Source organism: Canis lupus, chromosome 30 (assembly GCF_003254725.2).
Source record: "Canis lupus dingo isolate Sandy chromosome 30, ASM325472v2, whole genome shotgun sequence".
Taxonomy (NCBI): domain Eukaryota; kingdom Metazoa; phylum Chordata; class Mammalia; order Carnivora; family Canidae; genus Canis; species Canis lupus.
In genome coordinates, this window is record NC_064272.1 from 25620912 (window position 1) to 25646993 (window position 26082).

General features: G+C 41.9%; 1 protein-coding gene across 3 annotated transcripts in view; it reads right to left on the bottom strand.

Moving 5' to 3' along the window:
* The window catches only part of RORA (RAR related orphan receptor A), a 711297-nt gene that overhangs the window by 82083 nt on the left and 603132 nt on the right, over positions 1-26082 (bottom strand). Inside the window, exon 1 of one of the 3 annotated variants that reach the window (XM_025472619.3) lies at positions 16824-17011. The exons of the other annotated variants lie outside the window; for them this stretch is intronic. Coding sequence (XP_025328404.1) covers positions 16824-16854 — 31 coding nt within the window. The 5' untranslated portion in view covers positions 16855-17011. Of the gene's footprint in view, positions 1-16823; positions 17012-26082 lie in introns of those variants that run through there. 3 annotated transcript variants of the gene reach the window in all.

A 26082-nucleotide genomic window follows, 5' to 3' on the forward strand; every position in this document is an offset into this window, starting at 1 on the left:
CCTTACCGAGGGCCAGAACCTTTAGCACAAAGAATGCACAGGCAGCATTAAGTCTTAGATGAACTTCATATTCCTATAATATCACAGGGCCTTTTGATTCACTTTCTCCCCTTACCTTCCTTACAGGTCATTCTAGAGCCAATGCTGGAAGGAAGGAGGGAGAGAGGGAGAGAGGGAGAGAGGAGCGGGGAGGAGGGGGAAGAGGGAGGGAGGGAAGGGAAAACATAAAGGTTGCTATCAGGCCTCTGTGATACACAGTTACGACTTCTATACATACCTGACATATATAAATGCCTTTAGTTTCCCTTCCATAAAGTCATAGATTCAATTTTATGTTTGTGAATTGGCGGTACAAAGGAATTGAGAATAAACAAAACGTGTGTTAAACAACAGTGAAAAATTCCAAAGCCTTGAGTCTAGAGAATATTTTCGGTACTGTGAGTGTATTATTTATATTCCAAATGTTCTAGAATGCCCTAGCCTTTTAGTAAGCTTTTGAAAGTGTAGCATACCTCCAGAAACAGGCATCACAAATGGAAGCCTGATGAGTTTTCACAGAACAAGCATCCTCAGATCAAGAAAAAAAAAATGCCTTTTGGCTTTTAAATTGTTCCCCATGCCTGGGTCAAAACCACTGAATAATGCCAAACTTAATGTGTAAAATTTATTATTTTAAGTTCAGTTAGCAGGAAAATGCCTGAAATTTAATAAAATGCACTACCTTCAAAAGAGCCATTTTACTTCAAAGAGGATAATTATCTTGGGCATTGGGAGGAAGTTTTGTTTTCTTTTTCACTGTGAGTGGGCATGTGGCTCTTTCTCTCACCCATTTTGCAAAGGTTAGAGCTTCAACAGCCTAAGGAGAGAGGATGCAGTCTTCATTTCCTTCCTCTCCACTCCTGTCCTTCCCCCACATTGTCATCTCGAGCTGTTCTGAAACTAGGCCATCTCACTCCCCTTAGCCCTCCTCATTCTGGGCAGATCCAAGAGGAAATGAGGTGCTTTTTCTCATAGCCAGGCTAGTAGTGGGCCACTGCACAACCTCCATTTACAGAGTGTGTTTCAGCTTCTACCTTTAATTGGCTACTAAAACCAAGCCAGGAGAGAGATATCCCCATATCCTGACACTCATCTGGCTCTAGGGGCACCAACTCCTCTCTGAGTTACAGGAGTCAGGATCAAGACCCTGGAAAAACAGAATGTGCCAAAAACACATTTGCTCTCATTCAACTGACAGCCTGTTGATAGAAAACCAAATGGAACCAAGACCTACGTGCCCTTTATTTGATAATAACAAAGAGGCTGATGGGCCAGCTACAGAGGACAATGTAAATGCCTATATGCTAGATGCCAACGAAGTGATTATAAAATTAACAAGTATTTCAGCATGGCTTTCCAACTGCCCATTATTTTTCACAGGAAATTTCAGGGAAGATTGGACTTTCATACATTTAATTAGTGTAATGGAACCGATTCTGCCCAAGCACATCTGAAGTTAGTCGAGGGCTCAGCCTTCCTGCCATGGTCTCAGTGCCAACAGATACCTGGGCAGAACTTTTTCCTCCTAGAGAAGGGAGGGCAAAGGAAGGCAGGTGATGGTATCCTTCATTTGTGTGGTGGCAGGACCTGGGATGGTTTTCTTTCCATCACTATACACAATAAAATTCCCCAAAGGGCCCACAGTAGTGGAAAAGTCTCACATCAACCAGGATTTGGAACAGCTCTGGAAGTCACACTAATGGTACAAAATATTTTTTCCTCGGTAGAAGTCCAAACTGAAAAGACAAATAGCAGTTATTTACTATAGTTTTTGCTAATGTAGTTTGCAGATGATTAAAGATAAATTGTAAAGCCTCTGTAAACCACAATTTTATGCCAAATCTCTATTGTATGAGAAAAGAAAACAACAAAAACTCTGAAAATGTAACATCAGCAATGATTTTAGTCTTCCATGGCCATTAAAGGGAAAGACATTATAAAGAAAATAGAGATTAGGAAATTTGTTTTTGAATTCATGTTTGAAAGGGTTTGTTTAATACAGAATTCACAGCTTATCTGTTAAATTTGCCTAAATTTAAAGCCCTTTCTATTGTTACCTTGTGCTTTGTCACGAAATCTTCCATCTCCTAGGCTAAACTGTATGGCAGTGATTCTCAAATTTTTTTTTTTTTTTTTAAGAGACAGAGTGTGCACATGTGAGAGGGATGAGGGAGGCAGAGGCAGAGGGAGAGAGAATCTTAAGCAGGCTTCATCTCACAACGCTGAGATCATGATCTGAACCTAAATCAAGAGTTGGACGCTTAACCAACTGAGCCAGCTCCCCCTCCCCCTTTTCTTTGGTTCTTAAACTTTCTGGTGTCTAGTGTCTGGATCCCTTTATATATTTAAAGGTCCCAAAGAGCTTTTGTTTATATGGGTTACACATCAATAATGACTGTATAAGAAATTAAAATGGAGAAAATTTAAAAATATTTACTTATAATTTAAAAATAATAGTAATAAGCTCATTACAGGCTAATTAACACAAAGTATTTTTATGAAAAATATTATTTTCCCAAAAATGGTTACTCAGAAAAAATGCCTTTTTAAAAAAATTTACATTTTTGCCCATGTCTTTAATCTCTAGCTTAATGGAAGACAGGTGGATTCTCATATTTGCTTCTGCATTCTATCTGTTGTGTATTTCTGGTTGAAGTACGTGTAGAAAATCTTCTTTGCACAGACATGTAGCTGGAAAAAGGAGGGGTATTTTATAGCCTTCTCAGATAATTCTGGAGAGCCTTCTTTGATACTATACCAAAACTCCCCAAGTGGTGGTTTCTTAAAGGTTGGTTGGAATATGAAACTTCACACCCTATCATTATCTCTTGTACTCTGTTAAATTCAAATAGATTGGTATACCTCGTATGTTGACTGAATCTTCTAACCATGTGTTGGTCACTTGGAAACTATTAGTTCACTGAGTTATGCAGCTCTTCCAGATGTCGACATATTTCATTACTCAATGAGATTATATCAGGCAATCACATTTATTAATATCACCACCTACATCATCAAAAGAGTTATTAAATATTGAGAAGCAATCAAACGCATGGTGTTGGATACAAGTATTGCAAAATTCTATTTGCCTAAAAGCTTGAATGTATTGGCAATAAACACTGCCAACTATTTTTCTTGAAATGACGGGCTCACTTGGTTCATTTTTTGAGAAAATATATGACCTACACCTAAGTTTGAATAGCTAGAGTCAGTGGTTCTGGTAAGTAAAATGGCATTCCATCCAAAAGCAGTTAGTTCAGCTATTAACTCAAACATCGGCACAGTTCTTATCCCTGGAGACAAACATCTTCCTTCAGCATGTAGCAGAAGCGCTTTATGTGTACTTCCCATTTTGTCATAAGGAATATTAAAAAGACTTGTACTCAAGGGTCGAAATTTAATACACTTAATAATTTTTACTGCTTCATCAAGCACATTCTCCAATGAACCTGGCAATGTTTTGTTAACAGCAAGTCTAGAGTAATAACAAATATGATTACTTGTACATGTTGGTGGCCCTGCCTTGATTCCTACAAATGTGCCCGTTTTACCCACCAAGGCTTTGGTGCTATTAATGACAAATGGTCAGTAAAGTGAAAAGGGCAAATAATATCTCAGTGTTATTATACAAATAGTTTTTATCTCTAGGAATCCCTCAAAGGGCCTTGGGGCCCCCAGGAGTGCCTGGTTCCCATGCTGAGGACCACTGCCACAGAGGATACGAACAGTATAAATCCACTCTCTAATCTGCTCAGTGCTTATGTCCTTGTGGGCTTCACATAAAGAAGATTTAAAAGGTTTATTTCTGTCTCCACCCTCCTGCCCTCCCTGCTTAAAAAAAAAATTCCATTGTGGCAATTCAACATAAATCGTGTGTATAGAACAAAGAAATTGCAGTACTCTTGATTTCATCAGCATTTTCCTCCCTAACAAAGAAAGCTGCTCCAACAAGCTACTGGGAAAACGATCATGAGTTGCAGGAAATACGACCTGCTCGGTCCCCCCTCTATCCTATGTAACACCCAACCCTCCCAAACCTTTTACTTCAGGGGTATTTCAGATGAGCTCTTGGTAGTGTCCTTAGAAATAATTGGGTGTCCTAATTCAGCCACATGCAAATTAACGCTCCCCTAAAGAGGCCTTATTAGAATTTCCAACCCTTGATGTCTACATAATCCCCTATAGTTCTTTAACTTTTTGCTTTCTAACTTCTGTTTACCGATGCACTACTTTTGTCAGCTCTGTATAGCATCAATTAGTAACACAGTTGTGTTTATTAGGTCTCCCCAGAGCCTTGAGAGAGCTGCTTTGTATTTATTAATGACTACACAGAGCACTACTATTTTTCAATAGCATTTAAAAATGAGTAAATTACTGAAGATGAACTATAAAAGAACTTCAAATTTCAAAGGCAAGCAAAAAAAAAAGGCACATTATTTTAAATCACCCATAATACTTGCATGGTTAGTTTTATTTTCAATTTAATATTAAATGTGTGTGGTGGTGGGGTGGGGAGTCACATCTAGACTCTTCTTCTTGTTCTACTTTTGGCATTTTGGATTTTGTAGTAGAAGCCATTTGATTTATAAAACTGAGGTACAGATCTGGTGATTAATTAAGAGCCGGTTTAACAGGTCCAAATTTCATTATCACACACACCTGTTAAGTAATGCACACCTGATTCAGCAAAAATCCACCCACAAGGTTAATTTAAAAAAAAAAAAAAAGTAAAAAGCAAACAAGAGAGGGTAACTCCACAAACTTAGGTCTGTTTTATGTTCTCAAGCATAATTCAAAACAACCGCCTGGAAATGTATCCAATTTGTACTCTCTTATTTTGTGAATAATTGCCTGTATTCTATTAGGTGAAGTCAGAGCTGCCCACACCGCTACAGAATTCGTTGCTTAAGGAAATCAGAGAGACCAATTTCTTGGGCAATGAGTCTTTCCTAACCAAACTTAAACTGATGGGGAGCAATTATGACATTCGTTTGCCCTGCCTTTTTTATATATATATATTCCCGGTCATTTATGAAATGAAGACGCTGATCTGCAAAAAATCACTTTGCATTCATGAAAGGAGCTACGGGAGCTCCCCCTGAGCATCTGGCTATGAGGCAGAAACATACCTCAGTGCACTTCCTTTGTCTTGCACTCCCCTCTTTGATGTGCAAGTCACTGGTGGAGTAAGCTGTGATCGCTTTGATGTTGAACTTCTAGACTTTATTGTTACTAGCATGCCTACAAGGAGAGCTGTCAGTCATTTCTTACATCTGAACAACCATGTTTCTTTACAGCACCCCTTTTACAAGCATCAATCCTTAAATACATGTTTTCCCATTCCTGCTGATTACCACACTATCTTTGTGGGGGGGGGGAGGGCTGTGCTCAAATATAACTACAGCACCCACAATTTCTGTAAACACCCCGAGGCGTCATCAGATGGCTGGTAACCAACCTCCTTCAACAAGAGAAGCCTGAGCACAAAACATATTTCTAGCAAATGAAAACATTCTGAAAACGCTCAAGCCATCTTAACAAGTCAAAATGAGTAGTTTAGCCAATATTTCCCCTAAGCGGCCATTGAAATCACAGAGAAACTTCCAAGCCACTTTAAAAGGGATTCTGAATGCGACAGCAGCAGGAGGCTCAGAAAGTCGGCCAAAACTTCGAGACATCTTAACTCATCCTAAACAACTTTGTTTCTCTGCAATGGTGGAAACAAAACACTTCTGTTCCGCATGATTTTGCTTGTGATAGAAATACTGCTTTTGAAATAGATTTCTCCCAAACCAATTATTTTATTAAACAGTATCGTTTTCAGAAGCTGCTTGCTTCTGATTAGGGATGCAATGTAAGTTAGAAGATGATTTTTCGTAATTTAATGTCTGAGGCAAACATATGGCTTTGTATACGATGTGTGTACAATTTCTTAGATATATACACACAAAATAGGCAGTATGCTCATCTTTAAAATGCTCTATTGAAAAAGACACGGTTCTAATTTCATTTACCAGCTCCCATCAGATTTACTTCTCAAGCTCCTTTATCACTTCTGGAACTGCTGAATATTATCAAAACCTACTGGGACATTCCACACAAAAAGGAAATAAAGTTAAGGTGCTTACATCACGCCAGCCTGGTTTATAATGAACTGCTACCTTTCTGAATAAATGTTTCAATGAAACCCAAGTTCTTAGAGATACTGGATCTCTAATGAGGAAGCACAATGAGTTTGTTTTTCATGATAGAGCGGAGTTCTGTTATTTTCCCTTTGTACGCTGGCAATATAGGAGATACACTGTTTCTGATTGCTAATAAACTGCAAACATTACATTAGGAAAAACTCAATTTTGTTGGGTTTCTGGCCTGGAATATTTGGTAAGGAATAAAATTACTGTGGTATGCAATAGTCAAGACTCTTCCAGGGTTTCCATTTTTACGCAACCTCCCTGCCCCTAACCTCCTTGGTTTTAACTCAACCATCAAAAATGGAAAAGGCTCTTGGAGAGAATTTGATAAATAAGGTATTTTTGTAATTTACCGGAACTAAATCTGGGCATATTTATTATTAATATTAATGGAAGCTAGTTCTTAAATTTATTTAAAGAGTTGGCTAAAAGTAATCATCTTTTTCTACCTTAAATTGTCACTTCTGAAATGAACTGACTAGCTGATTGAGGCATCTATAGCAATTAAGGGTTGAGACGGGGGATAAGGAAACTAGAAGGCGTTCATCTGTTTCCTCCAAGTCTTGAACAAGAAACCAGACCATCTTTCAGTTTTAACAGAAAGATTTCATCAAATGGGAGATATGGAAAAGACCTCAATGGCTATCAAGTCTAATCCAACAAATGGGGGAAGCAAGCAACTGAGGTAATCTGACAGTTATTTGAGTACTAGATCTGGGAGGAGAACCCACATCTGCCCCCCTCCACACGAAGCAGGGTGGTTTCCACCATCCAATGTTGGTTCCTTGCACTGGGGGCAAGTGACTCATGTGTAAAGTAAGGGGGTTGGACTTCAGAGGTTTCTAAATCAGAATCATGGGCAGCTTAAAAAATTAACAATACTTGAGCCCCACCTCAAAGCAATAAAATCAGAGCCTCTAAGAGTGCAGCCTGGGCTTGAGTATCTTTAAAAAACTCTCTAGACAGCCTACTGTGCAGACAAGGTTGAGAATTAAGGGACCAGAAGACCTCTAAGCTCCCTTGAGTCATTCACCATTCATAGGAAAAAATTCTTGGATTGTGTTCCCAGACATTCATCCATGAGGCCATACACATTTCTAAGCCATCACACTGTTTGCCTGTTAGCGTACCTGTTGTCACTGTCTGTTCTTATCTAGTTCATTTATGTGTTTACTTAGGTTTTATCTCTACCTCTTCCCACCAGGATGTATACTTGCAAAGGCCGGAGACAAAGCCCACTGTGTTCACTGCGGCTCCTAGAGTCCACAGCATCATACCTGCCACAAGAGTGAGATTTCACACTACCATTTTCCAAAGAAAGAGGAGTATCTGCAGTTGTGGTGAGGAAGGGGGTAGGCTTCCCTCTGCATCAACCAGAGCAGTTCTGCTTTTATTTGTTTCACCAGACTAGAAATCTAAGCTGTCTGAAGGCAGTGTTGTATCTGCCTCATTCATATTTAGCTACCTCCAGTGCCTGGAAGTGGGGAGAACTGCCAGGTGGCCAGGTACACAGGATCTGAGAAACACTTGTAAATAGGAAGCACTGATGAGGCTGCAAGAGTGCTAAAAACTTTATTGCTGGAAAAAGCAACATAGAAAACACATTACTGTTTCCACTGGAGTTGGCCTTGACCCCTGTCACACAATCCCCAGTCTACCCCTACTGAATGGTCAAGATGGTGGCAAGACCCAGCCCCGGGGTTCACTAAATGCCAGAAGGCCAGAGCTCCCCAGGAAGATTTATGCAGAAAAGGCATACAGTGTTTGGAAAGTATCATTGGCACCTCCCATACCAGTCTCAGGGTGTTTTGCCTGTTTGGGCCACTTGGGGTAGCAGATTTGGAGTATGCTCACTTTGTCCCACATGCTGGTATAGAAGGGCCAAGATAATCAGAAGAGTATCTCCAGTGTGTTAACAACATCCAAAGAATGGCAGAAATGGCTCATGTTGGGCATCTCTTGCATCCTGGAAGGAGATTTGGTGGACTAAAGGAAAGCTTGTGCTTATCCTAATACCATTTACCTTTCTGAGCTTTACTCTCTGCACTGCATAAGACCAGAGCAATGCTTCCCAAACTTGCCAGATTCTCGATCTTTTACAAGAAAAGTCTTTACAAGTTAAGTTCTTTGGTCTCACCCCAGACAATCGGAAGCAGTATCCACACAGGTGGTGATGGAACATGGGAGTTTATTTTTTAAATGTTTCCCAGTTGACTGTGAAAATCAATAATATTCAGGAACCACTGAAGGGCTAGAGGACCCGGTGTCCATCCCAGCTCTGGAAGGTGAGGACAAGGCTTCACAAAGCGAAAGGACCATTTGAATCGAAAACACCTGAGACACTTTTAAACACATGCCTTCCTGGGCCAGGAGAATTAAACTGACAGAGTCAGGCTCTCTCTGGCTGGGACCTAAGAATCTGCCTTTTGGACAGACTCTCTGGGGTAGGAGTTGTACTCTAAGGTTTCAGAACTACTACTTTAGGCAGGATTTTAGAACTAACCTATGGCTTATTTGGAGGGAAATCCTGTCCACATATAAGTATAATGATTGGCTTTATCTAGTTACAGTAACATTTCATCGTGTGTGTCGCAAATTCTCCTTTATTTTAAATGGCATGTGGTTCACAGAAGCTGCAAACCTGTAAGAGCAACTGTCTTAAAGCAGCCTTCTCTAGCTAAGTGTGGCTGCCAATCTCTCAGTGGATTTTTGAGACGCTGATTCACGGCTTAAGAGACACAACTGGGAGGAAGGTGTCTCAGCTTTTTAAAAGCATGCAGGTGGCACCTGTATAATCTAACACACAGTAGGCAATTAATAAGTATTTGCTGAAACAAATTATTTATGCCCCATGTTCTGCACAAGATTTGCCATGAAATAAACAAATAAAGAATGGGGGGGGGGAACCCCAACAACTGAAAAATGAAAATAACATTCTATGAAAAAGAGTATTTGTCATGTGGTGAAAGAATCACACTTCTGGGTGGTGTAGTTTAAAAAACGGTTTGCTTCAATAACTGATCTGAAACTTAACCACAAGTCTTCACTTCTGAACCACTATCTTATTTCTATGATAGAAAAGTTTAAACAGCAGGTTTTCCTTGCTTTCTCCCCCTCTCCTTGTTTTTCACATAAAGATGCAATTTCACCTTTCCAGTAGGAACAAGTGAACACTGTCATCCTTTAAAATCTTGGTGATTACCTATCATTATTATTATCCTGGTTACTCCAGCCCAGCTCTGAAGCCTTGACTTCTTGAGCAATGAAAAAAATCATGTAAACCTGTATTCTCATTCTTCTGCAAGGCATCATTTCCTTAAATGACATTTAAGGATCAATAGCTATTTTTCTGATTCCAGTACAGATATCAGATTGTTTTATGATTGTTTCACACTTGATACACCACCAAAATTTGAGCCTACAATTCATTTGTATTACCTATTTATCCTAAAAATTACAGAAACATATTCTTATTTCTATTTTTGTGCAGTGTTTTAAGTGTAAACTCTATACAGTGTTCTAAAAACCTATGTAACATATTCTCTACATTTTGGGCCAAACTGCCTACACTTAGATGAATCAAATGATCTGACCATAAGTCTTCTTAAATGAAGTGCTTAATAGTTTGCATCTATGTTTAAAATTATTTTATTGCCAAAAAAAAAAAAAGCTAAAATAGTTTCTTTCTAAATGTTTATCTTTTTTTTGGAAAAAAAAATAGCTCTAGATTTAAAAAGGGAAAATGCTGATCAAAGTGACAATCTCTTTTTAAATTTTATTTGAGGGCTGGGGGAAAGAATTACGATTGAAACTAAAAGAAAAAATTACAATGATCACCATAGAAGTCACAATAATTGTCTACTCCACAAACCAAGTCTCATTTATATTTTAAAATTTAATATGCAGCCAAACAGAATTTTATGATTCAGCTTCAAAACTTCCCTTACTATCTTCCAAGCAAACTTTTGAGACTCATTATCTCCACCACAGTTACACTGCTAAGAGCCATTTAAAGCAATGCATTACACTTTGGAATCTGATGAAGAATGCCCCACAGCAAGTGAGAAAATAATTTCAACCTTTGACCCGCTCCACTAGCCTGATGGGAAATTCACTGGCACCATTAAGGGTTTTAGCTTTCCCCAAATAATAAGGAACCACTAGAGGGCAGCCTTATCTCAGATCTGAGAGTACACTGGAGGAAAACACCTCATAAATGCTTCTTATGTTCCATTAATTATTTTTGGAATATCTCTGATTTTCCTAGATATGTAACAGCCAACGTCAGTTCACCTAAAAGCATTTCTAAATAGGCCGAAAGTCCACTTTCACAAATGACAATGGTATCACACAGACGGGTCATGCGATGGCCGAAAGACACAGCCTAGCCTCTGTATCTGTAAACATTGAAAACAAAATTGGAAAATCTTTACTCTTTACCTCGTGGCAGGTTAAGTGCTGAGTCAATCATATCATACCCTAGTACTTGGGTTCCACTCTTGGCCACAAAATTTCCAGAGGTTCTAGACAAACGTAGTAAGTATGCCTGAGGAAGAGCTGACCAAGATTGCAGGAAGGCTGGCCAGGAACCAGTGCAGTCAGTAGAGAGGGACAGCAAAGATTAAGGTTAGAGCTGTATGTGTTTCATACTGGTAGTCTTCAAACAGCTGCAATCTTTCACTTGAAAGATGGATTAAATATGTTCTACACAGCCCCAAAAGAAAGGATAAGAATCAAGGGATTAAAAATATAAAGAAGAGATTTATGCTTGATATATGAATTCTCTAATTCAAGACGGAATAAGCTACAATAGTGAGTTTCCCATCATAAGAGGTGTTCAAGTATATAACCAGACAGCCATTTGGCAGGAATGCCGTGGAGACCCAAATGCCAATAAGACTTTTGAGTGCTATCTCAAGGGTCTGAGATCTATCCAAGTGACTTTTAAGGTTTCTTCTCTCCCCAAGACTCTGTGAAATAATGTTGATTTGCTTTCAGGCAAACACATCTCAAGCCAGTCCCCAGAAAAGTAAACACCCATCAAGAAATGAGCTTTTGCAGATCTATCTACTTGGAAACTTTCACTCTCGTGTGATTTTCTAAAAGACAACAGATTTCTCAAGAGTACATCCACCATCATGCCCCTTAGGTGTCATGGAAACAACCAGATCAGCACTCAAAAGCCCAAGGATTCATCAGCTTTCTACATAAAGGCATATTAAAATTAGAAGATGCAATTGTGAATGCTCCCTTTGCCTAAAGATAAGTGGAACACATACAGATAAATCACCAGCTCAATTCTATCATAATGGAGATAGGTTATACAGGTTAGCTGCACTTCATAGTAATCTGTGTTCTTTAGGAAAGTAATGCTTACATTTCACCCTCTTTTAACAAGCAGACTTAATGAAAATCATGGATGAAGAAAGCTAATGATGAGCAAATAAGAATAACCCCATTTGTACCAAATTGATTTTATTAAATAGTAATTTAAAGATATTAGGCTCAGCAAAGCATTACATAATTGAATCTATTTTTTTCTCTTATAAATGCCAGAGTTATAATTTTCAGTAACTAGAGACAAAGTTATATCCGGGACATTTTCACAGCTTCCTCCAGGGGAGGCAGCATGAAAATAGTAGAAATTAGGGCTCTAGTCCTTGCTTCACTATTTATCAGCTGGAAGAGCTTGGCTACACAGCACATACCCACTATGAGCTTCACTTTTGTCCAACAAAAACCCATGAGAGTACCAGTGACTCTCCACAGAGGATCAAATGAGATAAGAATGTTTGTAAAACATAAAGCACAAAACAAATATAGATTAACTCATCCATCTATGTATTTACGAAATGCCTAGTAAACTTCAGAGGCAATAAAATAAAAATCAAAAAATGAAATCACTGGCAAACCTAGGAAATAAGATGGACATGGCTTTTCATACTCACAGGAACAAAGGTTTTAAAATTATCACATTACCTCCTTATAGTATGATGAGGGCTAACAAACATCACTTTAAAAAGAAAACCCAGGAATAAAAGTTTTCAACTGCTTTCTTGCATTTTTGTCCATGGGCTAATATGATGCTATTATTGGCCTATTTAGATCTCTTATCTCTAGACATACTACTCTGACAATTTACGGAAAAAGCATGCATACTAACAAATACAAAAAACTCTGACTATGAATCTCTAAGTCCATGACTCAGAGGCTGGGGTGGAAGGGAGGTATCCTCAGCGGAGGATCTAGAAGGGGAGAGAGGAAACTTCTCCGTTCCCCATAACATGGTCTTTGAGATAACGTCAAATGTCAATTCATACTTGTTTTGTTGTCATTGGTGGATCTTTCCAAATTATCTTTTTTTCTTTTTCTTAAAGCAGAGAAACACACACATGGTGTAGCTGCTGATTCTGAGAGTCTAATTATGGTTTTAATACTTACTAAATATGAAATATGTAGATTAAAGCAGCCTTGATTTCTTACTAATAAGCACTATGAATATTTAGAACGCATCAGAGAACACTTCCATGACGAAGTATTTAGATTTGTTCCATGTAATGTGTTTTATTGATGACTAAAATAATTTAAGGGAATTTTAAGAAAACTGAACTCCAACTCTACCTCTGCAGATCGATCTATCCCTCCCTCTAGTAACTTTTCCTCCTTGTAAATGGTCATTTGTAAATATTATTTTCTTAGAGGCCCCTGAGCAAATTACAAAGTGGCTGGGTGCTATTGCAGGTACTTTGCAATTATCTACTTGCTGATCTCATCCATTTCATTGTGATTCATTTGGCTGGAAGGGAAAGGTGAGAGAAAAAGGAGTGTAGTGAGAACTATTAACATATATTTACTAATTTATCTACTAGTTATAAAATAACCCCTAAGATATAAATCATATTCATTCTATCTATCCATCCATCCGTCAGTCTGTCCATCCGTCCATCTATCAAACTACTTCCATTTAGAAACTGTATTATTTTATAACTGGGCAGCATCAAAGAAACTATATGGTACTCAATGCAAATTGAGGGCAAAGTGGTCTATTCGAGTAGGGTGCTGCTTTGCATTTCACGTGATGTGATTCAAATTTATAAATTTAAGGAGCTACTCAAGAAAATGGTGCTTTAAAAATATTCTCTACTTCACAGAGGGTCTGAGCTCCCCCTCTCCTCCCATGGACAGATGGATTTAGAGATCCTCTTTGTCTTTAAAAGAACTGACCCCTCCTTGCCCGATGAACTCTGTCTGGTGGCACAGCCCTTTGGGTTTTCTCCTTTCAAGATCCAGCCATCACCCTTCTCCCAATCCTATCTACCAAAGGTCACAAAAATGGGACAAATATCCCTGCTCACGGACACCATGGACGGGGTGCTTGAAATAAGACCAGGGATAAAATTCACATTTCACTGGGTAAAAAAGAAAGGCCAAATTTTTCAAAAGTATAAAATCAAATTTATGCGAGTTGGAAATACTACCAATCACCAACACATAAAGTATTTTTCAAAGCAGGAAGGTGAGGTTTTGCATCTGCACATGAATTGTGCTGGGGGAAAGAATCTATTATGGGACAGAAATTCTCTGTAAGCCCTCTTCACTCTAACTCCATTTACATGAGCATAGGCTGAGCACTCATGAAAAAAGGGGCATATAATCTACGGGAACTGATGAAGCCCTTGCATTTCCTTTCAGCGCTCGGCTGCCGCCTGACATTTGGGCAATGCACTTTTATGATGAGCAGAACAAGTGCTCCCCTGATCATAAATGTTATCGCTTGGCTCTCTCTGTTTGCCCAAGAAGCAATCCAAATGGTATCGGAATTTTGTTGTTAATTAAACAAAAACAAAACTGAAGGATGAGACTAGAGTTGCTTAAATGAAGATTTATTACTTCTAAGCATGAAACCACTTTAAGCCTAAACTTATTTGACAACTAACGCAGAGGAAGGATTTTCTTCTTTGGTGAGTTCAAAAGGCCTGATTTAATGATGTTTAAAAAACATAAGTAATCAGCCAACAAAGAGAATGTTTCTCTTTTATGGTCGCTTGTTCCCTCCTCCCCCATCCACATGCATACGTGTACGAAAAAGCTATATTATAAAGAGTATTTGTTTTGCATGAAAAATCTAATTATACAAACTCTCTTACATATGGAACCAATTTAACTATTAAAAATAAGAGGCAGTAGGGAAGTATTTAATATGATTCTGGGCCAGTTTTTTTCCCCTTAAATCTGATATGGAAACATTTACAGCATTCCTCATTTTCCCACAAACTATTTTTCTTCAGTTTAAATTTGCACCAAAGCGAGATAATCCCATTAAAACACAGGATGTTATGATATTGGAAATGAAATATTCTAATTGTCCAGATGCATTCTCTTTCTCTCTCTCTCTCTCTCTCTCTCTCTCTCATGCTTATAGAAAAGCTGCATTGCCAGTACTTCTGAGCTACTTTTCTCAAAGCACATTACTATGAATCTATTATCTAATGGCAGCCAGAGGTCACTCCAAGACAAATGTGTGGGCTACAGCTTTTGGGGGATGTTGGTGTTTGTGTGATTCTCATGACTCTATTAGTAAGGGATAGTACCTAACTTTGTGCTAGAGCTACAAAAGCAAAATCCTACGTACTGGGAAGCATCAACATTAGATTAAAGCATTAAAATATATTTTCCTTATTGTTTGGTGGTTACTGTTTATTGGGGGAAACAGTTTTAGATTTTCACCTTTCCCCCCAATCAACACAAATCATATTACGTAAAATGGATAAAAGAGTGGCATTGACATCTTCCAAGTAGCAAAACCTATTTTATAACTTAAAGGGGGGTAAAAAGGTAAAAAAAGCCTTTGACTACAAAGGCTATTTGAGTCGTTTTACTCTTGCAGGATTAATAAAACGCAGGAAATAGCATAAAAGTTTTTTGAGGGGAAGAGGGGAGCATAGATTTCTTTTACCAAAAAAAAAAAAAAAAATAGTCTGTAGGAAAAACATTTTTTTTCCTTACAGAAGGATGTTAAGTGCTTTAAGAACGTGCATCACAAGGAGGTTTTCCCCCTCCATCAGTCGCTTATTCTAAAAATGATTGAATCCCGTTTTCCGAAAGCCACGAGGGGAAGACAGAAAACGTTTGCCCGTGGGTACGTCGTAGAGAAAGATTCGGTCTCAAGCAGCTCATCCGAGCGTCCAGCACGTTTCGGCCTGTTAATGATTGATACAAGAGATGCCACCCAAGCTCTCGTGGGGAAAGGCAAAGCTCGGTGAACCGAAAGTAAACGCAGCTCGCACCCCGCAGTGGGGTCCCTCATCGCGGGCTGCAGCCAAGCCTCGGGCTCCCCAGCGGCCCTCGGAGCCCCCGGCGCCCGCGCGGACCGGCAGCGCCGCAGGTCGCTCTGGGGCTGCAAACCCGCTGCGCACGAGGGGCGCCCGGCGCGCCGCAGGCTCCGGGGGCTCGAAGCCCGCTCCGGCTCCCGCTCCCGCTCCCGCTCCCGCTCCCGCTCCGGCTCCCGCGGCCGCTCGCGCCCACCACCTCCGGGGGGCACCTGCGGGCGCGCGGGCCAGACGAGCTTCTCCGGGGCTGCCCGCGGGAGTCCGAGGAGCGTGGCCCGCCAGCTCCGGGCCGCACCGGCGACTTCCTGCACACCTCCCAACTTTGGCTCGCCCACGACAAACTTCCCTGACTTGCCTCGGCCTCTCTCCGCTCCCCTGGGAAGACCTCGAGTCGGCCCCCCGCCCGCCCTCCCCAGCAGCCCGAGGCGGGCGGAGGGCCGGGCGGGGGGACCCGGGGCGCGACCCACCCGCGCGCGTGGGCCCTCGCCGCCGCCGCACTCCCACCGCCGCCGAGGCTCCTGCGGGCAGGAGGCCTCCCCGCGTCCCTCCGCGGCCCCAAGTATCCCGGCGGGGGGGCGGGGCGGGGCGGGGCGGGGGGCGCTGCGGCTGCGGCTGCGGGCGGCGGCCCCGGGAGTCCCGGCGCGCTCCGAGAGCCCGAGAGCCCGAGAGCCCCAGAGCCCGGGCCCGGGCGCTTTCAGAAGTAGCCGCGGCGGGACGCGGAGCCGGACGGGGCCGGGCGCTCGGGGCCTGCGGCCGCCGCCGGGGGGCGGGGGGAGGGGGGCAGGGCGCACGGCCCGGGGCGCTGACCGGCCCCCGGGGATGACCTCGCGTCGGCGCGCGCGCACCGCCCGGCCCGGCCCGGCCGCTGCGCCTCCCCGCGTAGGCCGGAGCTGTCCGGGGTGCGCCCCCCGGCCTCCCCCAGCTCCCCGGCCGCCCCCGCCTCCCGGGAGCGCCGCGACTCCCTGCAAACTTTGTTCCGAGAGCCCCGCGGGGTGCCGGGCGGACCCGGGCGGCTGACAGCAGCCGGAGGGGGCGGGCGAGGGGTCCAGCCCGCGCGCCCTCGCCCCCTCCAGGAGGCAGGCGGGGCCCGCGGCCCGGCTCAGGTGGCGCCGCCGCCGAGGCCCCGGAGGCCCTGGCGGGGCTCCCGCGCCCAGCCCCGGGCGGTACGTGCGCTCGGGCAGGCGCGCCCACCCCTCCCCCTGCGCGCCCTCCTCCCGCCCCCGAGCAGCCAGCCCACCCGGCCCCGGCGGGGCTCCCGGCTCACCTTTCATCGCTGCGATCACAAAATACATCATTTAAGCCGCGGTGCGGAGAGCGCAGGGAGAGCCGACGGTCCGACCCCGGAGCCCCCTCTGCCGCCGCCGCGCCGCCGCCGCCCGAGCCACAGCAGCAGCTGCCGCAGCTGCCCGCCCGCCGAGAGCCATCCCGAGCCATAAGAGGCTCCATGTGACCGGCTGACATCACGGCCGCCGCTCTGTTTACACCGCGCCCCTCCGCTTCCTCCCCGGGCGGGAGGCGGGAGGCGGGAGGCGGGAGGCGGGAGGCGGGAGGCGGGCGCGCCCCGGCGCCGCGCCCCGCCCCGCCCCCGCGGGCAGGTGAGCGGCGGCTGCCGGGCGGGCGGGCGCGCCCCGGCCCTGCGCTGCCCTGCCGCGCCCCCCGCCCGCGCCCAGGCCCGCAGCCTTCTCCTCGCCCCGCGGGGCACCTGTGGGCGCCGGGGTGCTCTACGCGCGCAGGGCCCCTGAGCGCACGCCGCGGGGCAGGGGCGCGCCAGCCCACCCCGCTCTCCCGCTCTCCCGCTTCCTTCCCCGAGCTGCCGGGGCGTCGAATACTCCAGCTCGTCGGTGGAAAAGAGGGGCCTGGCCCGGGGGTGGGGTGGGGGGACCGCGGTCACCCTCCTTTCCCAGAGCGCCCCGGCGCCCAGTTGGGGAGGTAGGGTCCCCTGCGGGGCCGTGGAGGTCGCCGTCGGCCGGACCTTCCCGGGGGGCGCGGTGTCCCCTAAGTCTATCCCCGGGGGACTCGGCCTGGGCAGGGGGACTCCGCGCACACGGATGCTGGTCCTCTCCATCACACCAGCTTCCCCTCTCCCCTTCCTTCCCGCAGGAACACTGTCACCTGGAAGGAGAGCAGAAAACTAACGCTCCGTGAATCACCTCAACGACAATCCAATCGCCAGCTGATTTGAGCCACCAAATTCCCAGGCTCTTCCTCATCCATCACTCTCTCCAGAGAACCCATCTACAGGTGGGAAAGATTCTGGTTTTCACACTCAAGAACGTCGTGGCACCTTGGGCAGGAAAACATAAATACCTCTCAAAGGCAGACTTTGTGAATTTTAAGATTGAAACTTAATTCCCTCTGGACTTCGAAGCTAAATCCCTTTTTTCCCTGGCCTATGAGAACTTAAATGTTGACAGTATTATCAGACGAATCTCTTCAGGACGAATTTCAGATGCTTCATACCCAGAGTTTGCATTATTTAAGATTTTTGCCAGGATGTCCACAACATTGACTATAATGGCACAAAAATCTCAAAAGCCCAGTTTGCATACCTGCTACTGTTCCTTCACACAGCTTCAGTTCCGCTTTCTTTTCTGATGGTCTGTATTTCCATTTACAACTTAAAATATTAGTTGTTAGCTGATGCCTTCATGCTGATTAAATAAGGAGAGTCTTAGCATTTTTTCCCCCATATAACTGAGTTGTCCTGGCCCCTGAGTTGGGCTATGATTTAAAAACGCAGGCAGACAATCAGCTCTGTAGAAAATTAGGATTCATATACTCCCCCACCTTCCCCAGCCTCCTTTTCAAGGCAAAATTTACACAGTCCTGACTTAGAAGGTAAAAAAAATTCATCCTAATTTAAATCAATCCCTAGCTTAATAAGAGTTTGATTTCAGCTAAAGCCATCCTAACAGAGTTTTTCCTTTAGATTTTTTTCAAATAAAACCACAAAAACAAGAAATTATGAAAGTGGGAAGCCAAGACCTACCCATGTTAATTCAGCTGTCCAGCCATAGCAAAATGGACAAGAGTTTCAAATGAATCAACCATACCCACTGTGATGTTTACAATTATGAAATTAAATCACACCACCTTCCCATGATGCAACTGTATCTCCCAATGAGGCAACGCCCCTCAGTTACATTGACACCATCCTTCATGTTTGATTCTTGATTTCCCTTGTCCTAAGCACTTCATGACAAGGAAGAGCAAAGCCAAGCTATCCAGTAGGTAGGTCCGAGGTCCAACTTTATTTCCTTTGTACCACTGAGGGATGGAAAGATGTCAGGGACTGCATGTTAATAGGTTGTGTTCTTCATACTCATTGCAAATGAATCCAGATAACACAATCCTTGAAAAATCACAATGTTACTTTAAAACAGTATCCTGTTTGAGAAAACAATGCTTTGAAAATGACCAAATCCATTAGCTCTAGCCTGCCTGTCAGACATCTGACTCCAAGGTAAATAGTCTTACATTACTAGTAATCGGTATTTATTTCCAGACCATTTCAAATGAAATCGGTAATCGGGAATGACATGTAACGTGACATGTGTGCTCCTGCAATTACAAGTAGTAGAATCAGTCATCCTATAGATAATGTCCCCAATAGAAATGTAATCTCATAATACTTATTTGAAATATTTACACATTTATTCAACAAAGACATTTCCAGGATAATGTAATACTGACCTTAGCCCTTGGAAATGTATTTCATTCTGGTTCTACAAATAATGAGCGACCGAATTTCAGATATTAAGTCTTAACCTTCCTGTGTGGCTAGATGCTATTTGTAATACATGCCTCTATTAAATGTCTTCAGCTTTTAACCCAGGGTATAATATTGTTCTTTATATTAACACAAAGCTCTTATGAAACTTTGAAAGTAAAAATGAGGGGCTGCTTTAAAAAAAAAAAAAACAAACCAAACCAAACAACCTTGAAATATAAACTTTCTATGGAATTATAAATCCTGCACCAAATAAACCAGTCAGGAATGAAAGGATCCATATCCCCCATCCAATACTACCAAATTTGAGCCATAAATGATGCACATCTCAGTGCAAACCTTTACCAACTATATATTTACATGTAGGAATAATTATTAACATGTAGGAAATGTTTATGGAGTACCTACTATAGGGGAAAACAGTGTTAAGCAATATATTCTTTCCATTAATTTTTTTTTTACCAAGTGTTCTGAAAAGAAAATAGAAAAAGAATATTGCTCACATAAGGATAATTAAACAGGATGGGAATTCTTTACCATGGGTAGAACTATGTTATACATTACTTTTTGATTCAAATGTTTCTGTTGGCTAATCTCCGAAAAGGAAGGCACCCTGCACACTTATAAACACATGGAATTGAATTCAGAGTTCTTTAGAGAAGGTAACAGCCCCACATGGGGTCCCTATATACTGGGTTTCACATTTGATCTGTCACTTAGCAAGAAAGTGGAGAGACACTTCTGATGCCAGGTTGTTCCCAAATGTCTATGAGGAAAGCTTGCTGTATTTCTACAGGATATCTAGACTGGCATGTAATCAGAAAATTGGTGCCAATCTTCCCACTTTCAGAGATTAAGGCAATGATACTTTATGAGGGTATATTCGGTTTTCCACCAAATGGGGTGGAAATGGTGGAAATATACCACCAAATGGGGTGTACCACCCTGAATCACACTACAGTGCTGCTATTGGGGAGAATGGCAAACCAATGGATTAACAGATTTATCCTGAGTGGGCAAGGAGCTCCTAGCACAAAGATGATTTTGAAGTTTGCTGCTGCTGCACATGAGAGAGCATTTTGGCTCTGTGTCTCACCCAGGCCCTGATTTTCCCTCTCTAGTGTGGCAGCTTGCTAATTCAATTAATTTCTTTCTAGCTGAACAAGAAAGGGATCAGTGAAAGGTTAATGTGGTCCTAGGCAGCTTGATTCAACTGAATTCTTAGCCACCACTGCACTGTGATCTGTAGGACTTGGGCCATTCTGACTGACATAGAGCCAGAGAAGCAGGTCTCCTATAGACCAGATAGAGTCAGACCCAGAGAGTTCTAACTAAGATTGCTTGGAAAGCCACAGAGAAGGCACAAACTTACCTATAATACTTCACAGACTTGCTTAGTTTTTCTGGAAAGAGCCAGTGCCTCATAAAGGAGCATTTATAAAATGGAATAATATTGGTGAGATCTGGAAACCAGGGGTGACAGAGAGGCCCCCCTTATTTATGAGTGGAAGGGGGAGAGGATGAACAGATTAATATAGCTTGCTTGCCACTCATAATTTTATTTTATTTTAAATTTTATTTATTTATTCATTCATGAGAGACACAGAGAGAGAGGCAGAGACACAGGCAGAGAGAAAAGCAGAGTCCATGCAGGGAGCCCGGTGTGGGATTCGATCCTGGGACTCCAGGATCATGCCCTGGGCCAAAGGCAGGCGCTAAACTGCTGAGCCACCCAGGTGTCCCACTACTCATGATTTTAAAACAAATATAGATGTAGATGTAAATGTACATGTGTATACATATACATAGCCCATGAAATATGGTGAAATACACTGTTCTTTGGTGGCAAGAGACATCTTCAATTTTATACACTCATTCATACACACACACACACACAACACACACATACAGACACATTTCACATTATCAAGCACATTCACTGAATGCGTATTGTATTCCTGGTATTGTCCTAGAGAATCAAACGAGAACAACCTCACTAATCAGTTGACTTTGGCTCTGAAAACTATAGAGAAGTCAGCTCCCTGAGTCATCTGAGCAACCCTAAAGGAAGGCAGTGTCTGGTTGTCCATTGAAAAGATGTTTACACAGCACTCTGCCCCTCACAGTTGACAGACGGCTCCAAATCATTAGTGTGACTATTAGTGTAATGGGATGTTGGAGGCGAAAGATTTGGCTGGATTGAGACAATCTTGAAGGGATTCTGAGATTTCTGGAACCACATATTTCTCATATATCTATTGGGAAATTCAAGAACTGGAAGATGTTTTGTAATGATCACAATGAGGGGAAGGGTGAAGTTCACAGGCATACAGATGTGAGCAACCTCCACACAATACGTAGGTAGCAGGTGCCTCACTACACACACACACACACACACACACACACACACACACACACCTGCCAAGGCAGCAAGGAAGGAGATGCACAACAGAGGCCAGAAGGACCTCCGCCCCTTGTGTTCCCATGGGGTATGCTCACCCCACTTCCCGCAGATGGCACAGAACAGGCCATTCGGGAAATAATATTTTAGTCAAAGGAACATGAATGATAGAAGCAAACTCAGAACCTGGAGCTTGGGTTCAAGTTTCACACTTAATTTGCCACCTTGGGCAAGTCATTCCACCTTCGGGTCTCTCATCTGTAAAGTGAAAGAATGGGAACAGAGCTTGAAGGACTCCTGCAACTCACATACTCCATAACTACTTGCAGGATCTCGTCTTATCCACTTCTTAGGAACAGCATCCCTTTCTCTCTGCTGCACTACATCGACTTACCTCTCCAAGGGGCCTTCACTGTGTCATCAAACTCTGGTATGGCCGAATGAGCTCTCACATCAGACAAAGCTAGGTCCCGAACCAACCTTTATCCCACTCACTAGCTGAGTTATTTGAATAAACCTATGTTTCCTCTTATGTGAAATAAGGCAAATATAACCTTGAAGGGCTACTGGGAGGATCAAACACTTTAAAGAAAGGATAGAGTGACAACATCTTTGGAGGGCTTATGAGTGGAAATACCATCACTGTCCCCACCAGCCCCTACATTGTGGTACACACAGAGCCTGTGGTTGGCATAAATTTTTGACCTTAATAAAGACGTGCTGAAGTGACTATTAGAATGTACTTTTGCTAAGCTTTTTACACTTTTGAAACCATGTGTCTCTGTGTGTATTTGTATGTATTAAACCAGCATTTATTAAGTACCTAAGTATTGGGAATACAAAGATAAATACAAATTAAATTACCCCTTGGTCTAAGGGGCCTCATGGTCTCACCTTCTTATGTCTCATCTCCTGTAAAAGCAGAAGCTCCCATCCAATGAAGCATGTAAACATCTGTGTGTTATAATTTAAAGAATGTGTGCCAGGACATTGAGAGGGAAGGAAAAAGATTAAGATGTCAGACCTTCCCTCAAGGAGCTTGTCCTCTAGCAGGCAAATGAATGCCATACCTACGATGTAAAGCAGAATAAGTGTTCCAGAAATAAGGTGCTATGCAAGCCAAGAGTACGAGGGGCAACTTTGTACAGGGTTCATCTTAAATTTGATGAGAAGAAGGACTTCATGGAGGAGCTACCATTTGATCTAAACATTGAAAGACAAATCGAATCTAGTGGATAGGAAAAAGAATAAAGAACATCATAACAGGAGGGCAGAACATGGATGAAAGTACAGAGAAAGAAAATGCATTTCTTACTTTACAAAACTAGTAGTGAAGATTCCTAGCAACAGAAAGTACATAAAGACAAGGAGTAGAGAAAGCTCAAAATGTAGGTTGTTACTATTTCTTCTGCTTTTCCTCAAAGTGCCTAGCTCAGACCTTTGCAAAATATATACACTCAAAGAATGAGTTTTGAAAACATAATTGAGGGCAGAAGAAGAGAATTGTGCTTTAGAAAATAAATCTCTTTGCTGCTCACCCATTTCATAGTCTTATTGTAAGGATTAATAGTTGGTTTGATAGTCATAAAGTTAAATTACACTTAATAAAACACATAGAGCAAAAGAGTTCCACATCACAGCACACAGAGGAAGAATAAAACTGGAAATGGGTATTATTTCATCAGAGTGAAAGCTAAGCAAGGGCATTTCAGGATGAACAAGATAAATTGAATGTTATTTGATTTTGTATCTCACCCATTTAAGTTCTGAAAATTATCTGCGACAGTTCTAATATAGATGCTTTGTATACAGGCCATATTTTATTTTTTAAGAAGTATCTTAAAAATATATTTTCAAATAATGGAGAGAAGATAAGCAGTTACAGATGGTTCCCTCTATTTTTGTCATGCATGATCAAGGGCTGCAGAGTACGTGGGCTTCATTGGGAAATCCGAGTCTCGCAGCTAGGAGCGTTCCAGGAGCAAATGCTGGCATTATTTTGCTTTCGCAGAGAAAATATGTTGCTGTTCAGTCAAGCAGAGTAATCAATTATTCTGCATTATGAAATACTCATTTTATAACTATTGACATTTCAGACAGTTGTGCCACATGTCAATAGTGGTTCTGATGCTCACATTTAAGCTCCAGCTTATAGGATGGGATTCATTTGGCTGACAGCGTTTGATCAGAAAAGTCTCTGCTCTCAGGAGTACACCTATTATTTATGTCCAGTCCTGCACTGGGGAAGTATGCTTTGAACACTGAAACAAGAAGAGATTTGGGTTTGTTCTTCTGTTTTAATAAAAAATGTGAAAATTCTTCTATGTTCGATTCACATTTAAAAAAACCTCAGTGCTCTTCTCTTCCATTTTGTAAGATGGAGGTAGATTAAATTAGGCATTCAAATCAGAAGACTCTAAAATCGACATTAGATTTTGAGTATCCAGTTAAGCCTTATGTCCCCAAAGATGACTTTCCAAAATCAAAAGGGCTTTCTAATAATTATACAACTTGCTTCTTTTACCTCTCTTATTGGGTTAATGATTCCTTGGGACTTACTCTGTCACAGGCACTTATTTGATGCTCTTTTTAACACTTAATTCACCCCAAACTCTCTTTTTACAGATGAGGAAACTGGAGCATAGAGAAATTAAGTAACTTGCCAGGAACAAAAGGCTAATAAACTAAGTAACTTGCCAGGAACAAAAAGCAACCTTAAGAACAACCTTTGTAAGCCGATTCTAGGGTATGCACTCTGAACCATTATGTTATGACTCTCAAAATTTTTAAAAAAATTTTCCTTGAATTGGGCATTACTCAGTATTTTGAAAGCAGCAAGCTGACTTCTTCAGGAATCAAAAATTACCACTCTAGTAAATTTTAGGCATGTGTGCAAGAAATTCTTTAATCCCTAGCTTCTATAATTGAGCAGGGTTAGCATGTGTCATTATGAATTATTGCACAATTTAGTAAATTATTTAATTACTTACTAATGAAGAAGCATACTATACACAGTGGTAATTATCTTGTTTGAAAACAATGTTGCCATTTGTATATTTAAGAAACACTTGCTACACATTAACTCTTAAGGGGAATTCTTTCTTGTTTTGGGTTAATTAAACAACTCCAAATATTGGTAATGGAATGTTCAATAGGGCTGCAAGGAAACTAAAAAGTATAAGAGCCAACACTGCACTTTTAAGAGACTTCAAACAAAAGAAAAGATCTGTTAAAAACAAAAAAAAAGAGGTAATTTTGTATTTCACCTTATTCTACTTAAAAAGCGTAAGATAGAGATATTTGCTGGTTTCACTTTTCTAAATCATATCATTGCTACTCTTTTCATGGTTTTTGCAACATATATTGTATAGCATTTCTTTCACCTATTTAATCACCTAACAAATGGCCTTGATAGTATAATAATCTTAAGCACAGTCACTTAATTTTCAATAAATTTGAATACATTTTTGTCTACATTTATTGACTATAGTCATGCATGACCCTTTTATTTATAGAAAGACATAGTACATATACGGTCTTCAGATATTTTGAGAACACATCTTAAGTATAGATAAAAGTAATTTTTAGGGATCCCTGGGTGGCGCAGCGGTTTAGCGCCTGCCTTTGGCCCAGGGCACGATCCTGGAGACCCGGGATCGAATCCCACGTCGGGCTCCCGGTGCATGGAGCCTGCTTCTCCCTCTGCCTGTGTCTCTGCCTCTCTCTCTCTCTCTCTGTGTGTGACTATCATAAATAAATAAAAATTTAAAAAAAAAAAGTAATTTTTAAAATGTCATAATACAAGAAAGAGTGACTTGTTTAAGTGATGGTACACATTATTTATTTATTTTTTTAATGGTACACATTATTGAGAAGCTACTGATATATATTATTCGATTTGTTGTAAAGTCTTAAGTACAATAATAGCCTCAGAAACCCCAACTTGCTCATTCTTCCAAAGGCTAGGTACATATTGTATGGTGAAGGTGACTTTTATAAGCTAGAATGTAATGGTGACTTGATTTACATCTTTGATCCTTGAAATACAATGGAGGGAATGTGGCAAAGCCATTATAAACAAGGAAGAGTGAAATACAGAAATACCAGAATTGGAAGACACTCAAAGAGGTCAGGGGGTAGGTCTTCCTACTGCCAAGGATGTGAGCAGATAAGCCATTTATGTCTCACAGTTGCCTGCCATTAAATAATCACATATAAGCAAGACAAGTGATATTATCATGTTTTTTCTATTGTCTTATTTTCTTCTCTATTATTCTAAGGTCAAAATGCCATCTAACTGAGTAATTCAAATCATACAAAAGCTTTGCCATAGTATGAATACTACATATATTAGAACTATAGCCTAGATCGCAGGTTTCACTGTCAAACACT